Source organism: Procambarus clarkii, chromosome 22 (assembly GCF_040958095.1).
Source record: "Procambarus clarkii isolate CNS0578487 chromosome 22, FALCON_Pclarkii_2.0, whole genome shotgun sequence".
Taxonomy (NCBI): Eukaryota; Metazoa; Arthropoda; class Malacostraca; order Decapoda; family Cambaridae; genus Procambarus; species Procambarus clarkii.
The window spans coordinates 10,485,317-10,491,316 of NC_091171.1; the positions used below are offsets into that span (position 1 = coordinate 10,485,317).

Consider the following 6,000-nt stretch of genomic DNA (forward strand, 5'->3'; position numbering starts at 1 on the left):
ACTTTTTTAATGACAAATGTGATGCCTCAATACAGACAATTGTTACAATGAAGGGAAAAAACAATCCGCTATGGATCGTTTTATAGTGAGAAAATCAAGCAGTGAGGCACAAGCAGGTCCTAGTGGTATGCCTGCAAAACATAGGAGAGAGAGTACCCCAGAAAAGTCATCACTGCCTTATGTAATAGTGGAAGGAGACTCCCCTTCCAAACACTGGAATGGATTATTAAATTTCCATTATTTATTATGGGAAAATTCACTTCCGTTTATGAATTTTCGGCTTACAAAACTTCTCTGGGAACGGATTAAATTCATAAGCTGAGGTACTACTGTACTGAGGTACCAACACTGTACAGTAAAGTGTACTGTACAGTGTTGGTACTGTGAGATGACTGGGTTGTCAGTTTGCAGCAACCTTCACTGGTTTCTGGGTTCTGTTGAGGGTCACACGTATTGTGTGTGCTCTCTGGATATTGTATATATTTATATCTATTCCTACACAGCCCTTGACAAAAATGAGTTTCCAATTGAACTCTTCATTGACCTGAGAAAGGCTTTTGATACTGTAAACCATAACTACCTCTTATTTAAACTTCACCATTATGTAATTCGAGGCCTTGCCCTGAACTATATTCGATCCTATCTTAGTGACAGACACAAATATGTAGCCATCATTGATACAATCTCCTCCACTCTACCATTGTTGTTGTGAATTTAGGGGCAACGACGATATTGCGATTGGATGCGTGCCGGCGTTCCCGTAAAAAGTTAATCGCAAATTCTAAAGGTGAAACAAATGATGCAGATCACCAGACACTAACATGCCTCACGTCAAAGAAACACACAGACAAGCAGATGGTTGGGGAGCCCCAGGAGTCCCTCAGGCTGACAAACAACGGCCCAGCCCCACACAGAGAACACCAGGTAGCAAAACCAAAAACTAGGCCCCAACTAAAATGCAAAAGTCATCTGGTGCCCTCCAGCAGAGCAGATGTCAGCCGCCCACCACGGCTGAGGGCACACCAGGAGCCCACCAAGACCCACCAACTCCCGGCACCTCTCGGCCAAACTGGCGCCGGACACCGTCACCCCGCTGGGAGAAGCAGCCAGAAAACGTTCAAAATCTATTAACCGTTCTATCAAACTATGAAGGAATATGAAGCATATGAGGACAGTATGGAACATAGAAAAGACCTACTACATTTTACTTGGAAGCAAATCAACAAATGCAATTCAGCTTTAGATAGACAATGTTAACATCAGCAATAAAAATGATGGAAAGTTCCTTGCCCTATACATAGACAAGAGACTCAACTTCGGCACCCATATACAACAGATAATTATAAGTCTCAAAAACGGTTGGTACACTTTTTAAATCAGATATTATGCTTCAAACTCTACTCTCCTCTCATTATACTACGAGCTAATATATCCCTATCTTACATATGGTATCTGTGCATGGGGTTCAACCACTACAAATTACCTCAAGCCCATCATCACCCAGCAAAAATCGGCTATCAGAACAATAACAAACTCTGTTTTCAGACAACACACAGCATCTGCTATTAGAACAATAACAAACTCTGTTTTCAGACAACACACAGTCAATCTGTTTAAATCCCTAAACATTGCTAAACATAAACTCACTCCAGGGAGTGAGAAGGGGCTACCCCCAGAAAATTAAATGAATGAATGAAAGATTTTCATCCTGTACACACTCTAAAGTAAAGCACTTCCTATAGTTTGTCAGGACAAAGGACAGGACAGGGTTAAATGCTTGTTACAGAAGCATTTAGAGTGGAGTATGTGGATGTTGGTACCTGAGGAGTGTACCAGCAGCACGGGAGCGGTAGATGTCACAGCGGTGTAGGGGTCCTGTGTGCCCGGCTGCTTTACACAGCTCACTGTGGAACTGGAACTGCACTATGAAGCTGACGAAGTACCTGGAGGTGCAAGAGCAGGTATAAATGTACCGTAATCATAAGTTTATAGTAGTTGCCTATTGAATACTCTCACTTATTTTGTGCTTTTGCTAAATTTTTCATTTGCAGTGTTTATTTATTGATTACTGTAGCATCTAGTGTTCTTGTTTTCTTATTAACCTTGTTTGATTCCTGGATAACATTTGTCATGGTATACACAGAAATCACAATAGTGTGGTGCATCAAATGAACAAATCCACAAGGGCCGTGATGAGGGTTCGAACCTACGTCCGGGATGATCCCAGATGCGCCTTAGTCGATTGCGTCATGACATGGTTAAAAGAATTGCAACCTGTCATGGTAGTTGTGTCTGCATTTAAGAAGCATAGTGTTTGGAGATACACTCGACAACTCTTATGTTAAACGTTGAACAACATTAATTGGGTTGTTAACTGTGAAGGGTTGTGCATCAGTGCCTGAGAGAGTATCATATTCTGGGAGGCAAAACAGATAAATACCTAATGTTTGCATTATACCGAAGTGTATTGTAGACTCCAAGCATGATTGGAAATAAGTTAATTTATATAGTAAAATTTACAACAACAACAAAAAGTTGAATTAGAGAAGTCTATTAAAGACAGCGATTACAAAATCCTAAAGAATAAAAAAAATGAAATAGGTGCTATATCATCAAAGCACCTGATGATATAGAGAGTTGTTAGTGAATGTTGTATTCACCTGATGTAAGGAACGTTGGCAGGGATGTGGAACTTGGCACTGGGATCAAAGTCATCTTCATCTCTAGGTACAGGTGGTGACACTCCCTGCAGGGAGAGGCGGAGGTCCCACCAGCGACTATTGAGCGAGAGTGGCCCTGTCCTCCCACTGAACACCTCCCACCGCCACTGTCAACCATTACACCACACCAATTCAATTATGATGAACTAATGTTCAGAATAAATATTAATACATCTAAGAACAGTATATAAGAATTAATAATTCATTGTGTCAGGGTACAGGCAGCCAGTGTATATATATATATATATATATATATATATATATATATATATATATATATATATATATATATATATATATATATATATATATATATCTGCAGAATAACCACATGTGAAAAATAGAAAATGCTTAACGCGTTTTCGGCTAATTCGCCTTCATCAGAGCAAAGTAGAATCAATTCTGCTTTGCTCTGATGAAGGCGAATTAGCCGAAAACGCGTTAAGCATTTTCTATTTTTCACATGTGGTTATTCTGCATACTTGGATCAGTGTTTTTGTGATCGTTGTTGCATATATATATATATATATATATATATATATATATATATATATATATATATATATATATATATATACATATATATATAATATATATATATATATATATATATATATATATGTCGTACCTAGTAGCCAGAACGCACTTCTCAGCCTACTATGCAAGGCCCGATTTGCCTAATAAGCCAAGTTTTCCTGAATTATTATATTTTCTCTAATTTTTTTCTTATGAAATGATAAAGCTGCCCATTTCATTATGTATGAGGTCAATTTTTTTTTATTGGAGGTAAAATTAACGTAGATATATGACCAAACCTAACCAACCCTACCTAACCTAACCTAACCTATCTTTATAGGTTAGGTTAGGTTAGGTAGCCGAAAAAGATAGGTTAGGTTAGGTTAGGTAGGTTAGGTAGTCGAAAAACAATTCATGAAAACTTGGCTTATTAGGCAAATCGGGCCTTGCATAGTAGGCAGAGAAGTGCGTTCTGGCTATTAGGTACGACATATATATATATATATTAGTATATTTTGGTAGCAGTCTTTCCTGTAGACATATATTATTAAATATGACCGAAAAAGTAAGATTAATAATTCTAACACGAATTTTCTCAATCTTTCGTACATTTCTTTTCACTGTTGGAGGTAAATCAAAAATCAATTCTCCAAAATTCATTTTTATTTCTAGTCTGACGCGACACGAGCGCGTTTCGTAAAACTTATTACATTTTCAAAGACTTTAGTTTACAAATATACAACTGAATAGAACTTACGCATCTCCGATTTTATATCTACATTTGAGTGAGGTGGATGGGGTGAGGTGGCATTAATAGGGTATTAATTTCATCAACACAAGACAGAACAAGAGGTGGCATTAATAGGGTATTAATTTCATCAACACAAGACAGAACACGAAACAATGGGTATTTGAATAGAAGTGTTTGTAGAAAGCCTATTGGTCCATATTTCTTGATGCTTCTATATTGGAGCGGAGTCTTGAGGTGGGTAGAATATAGTTGTGCATTAATTGGCTGTTGATTGCTGGTGTTGACTTCTTGATGTGTAGTGCCTCGCAAACGTCAAGCCGCCTGCTATCGCTGTATCTATCGATGATTTCTGTGTTGTTTACTAGGATTTCTCTGGCGATGGTTTGGTTGTGGGAAGAGTTATATGTTCCTTAATTGAGCCCTGTTGCTTATGCATCGTTAAACGCCTAGAAAGAGATGTTGTTGTCTTGCCTATATACTGGGTTTTTTGGAGCTTACAGTCCCCAAGAGGGCATTTGAAGGCATAGACGACGTTAGTCTCTTTTAAAGCGTTCTGTTTTGTGTCTGGAGAGTTTCTCATGAGTAGGCTGGCCGTTTTTCTGGTTTTATAGTAAATCGTCAGTTGTATCCTCTGATTTTTGTCTGTAGGGATAACATTTCTATTAACAATATCTTTCAGGACCCTTTCCTCCGTTTTATGAGCTGTGGAAAAGAAGTTCCTGTAAAATAGTCTAATAGGGGGTATAGGTGTTGTGTTAGTTGTCTCTTCAGAGGTTGCATGGCGTTTCACTTTCCTTCTTATGATGTCTTCGACGAAACCATTGGAGAAGCCGTTGTTGACTAGGACCTGTCTTACCCTACAGAGTTCTTCGTCGACTTGCTTCCATTCTGAGCTGTGGCTGAGAGCATGGTCGACATATGCGTTAACAACACTCCTCTTGTACCTGTCTGGGCAGTCGCTGTTGGCATTTAGGCACATTCTTATGTTCGTTTCCTTAGTGTAGACTGCAGTGTGGAAACCTCCGCTCTTTTCCATGACTGAAACGCCATGCAACCTCTGAAGAGACAACTAACACAACACCTATACCCCCTATTAGACTATTTTACAGGAACTTCTTTTCCACAGCTCATAAAACGGAGGAAAGGGTCCTGAAAGATATTGTTAATAGAAACGTTATCCCTACAGACAAAAATCAGAGGATACAACTGACGATTTACTATAAAACCAGAAAAACGGCCAGCCTACTCATGAGAAACTCTCCAGACACAAAACAGAACGCTTTAAAAGAGACTAACGTCGTCTATGCCTTCAAATGCCCTCTTGGGGACTGTAAGCTCCAAAAAACCCAGTATATAGGCAAGACAACAACATCTCTTTCTAGGCGTTTAACGATGCATAAGCAACAGGGCTCCATTAAGGAACATATAACCTCTTCCCACAACCAAACCATCGCCAGAGAAATCCTAGTAAACAACACAGAAATCATCGATAGATACAGCGATAGCAGGCGGCTTGACGTTTGCGAGGCACTACACATCAAGAAGTCAACACCAGCAATCAACAGCCAATTAATGCACAACTATATTCTACCCACCTCAAGACTCCGCTCCAATATAGAAGCATCAAGAAATATGGACCAATAGGCTTTCTACAATCACTTCTATTCAATACCCATTGTTTTGTGTTCTGTCTTGTGTTGATGAAATTAATACCCTATTAATACCACCTCTTGTTCTGTCTTGTGTTGATGAAATTAATACCCTATTAATGCCACCTCACCCCATCCACCTCTCTCAAATGTAGATATAAAATCGGAGATGCGTAAGTTCTATTCAGTTGTGTATTTGTAAACTAAAGTCTTTGAAAATGTAATAAGTTTTACGAAACGCGCTCGTGTCGCGTCAGACTAGAAATAAAAATGAATTTTGAAAAATTGATTTTTGATTTACCTCCAACAGTGAAAAGAAATGTACGAAAGATTGAGAAAATTCGTGTTAGAATTATTAATCTTA

At 38.7% G+C, this 6,000-nt stretch overlaps 1 protein-coding gene across 1 annotated transcript in view; it reads right to left on the reverse strand.

The window, feature by feature from the left end:
• LOC123757374 (angiotensin-converting enzyme) overlaps positions 1-6,000 on the reverse strand; it is a 149,393-nt gene that overhangs the window by 23,339 nt on the left and 120,054 nt on the right. Inside the window, exons 10-11 of the mRNA XM_045740930.2 lie at positions 2,661-2,827; positions 1,821-1,943 (exon numbers count right to left, since the gene is read on the reverse strand). Coding sequence (XP_045596886.2) covers positions 1,821-1,943; positions 2,661-2,827 — 290 coding nt within the window. The remainder of the gene's footprint in view (positions 1-1,820; positions 1,944-2,660; positions 2,828-6,000) is intronic.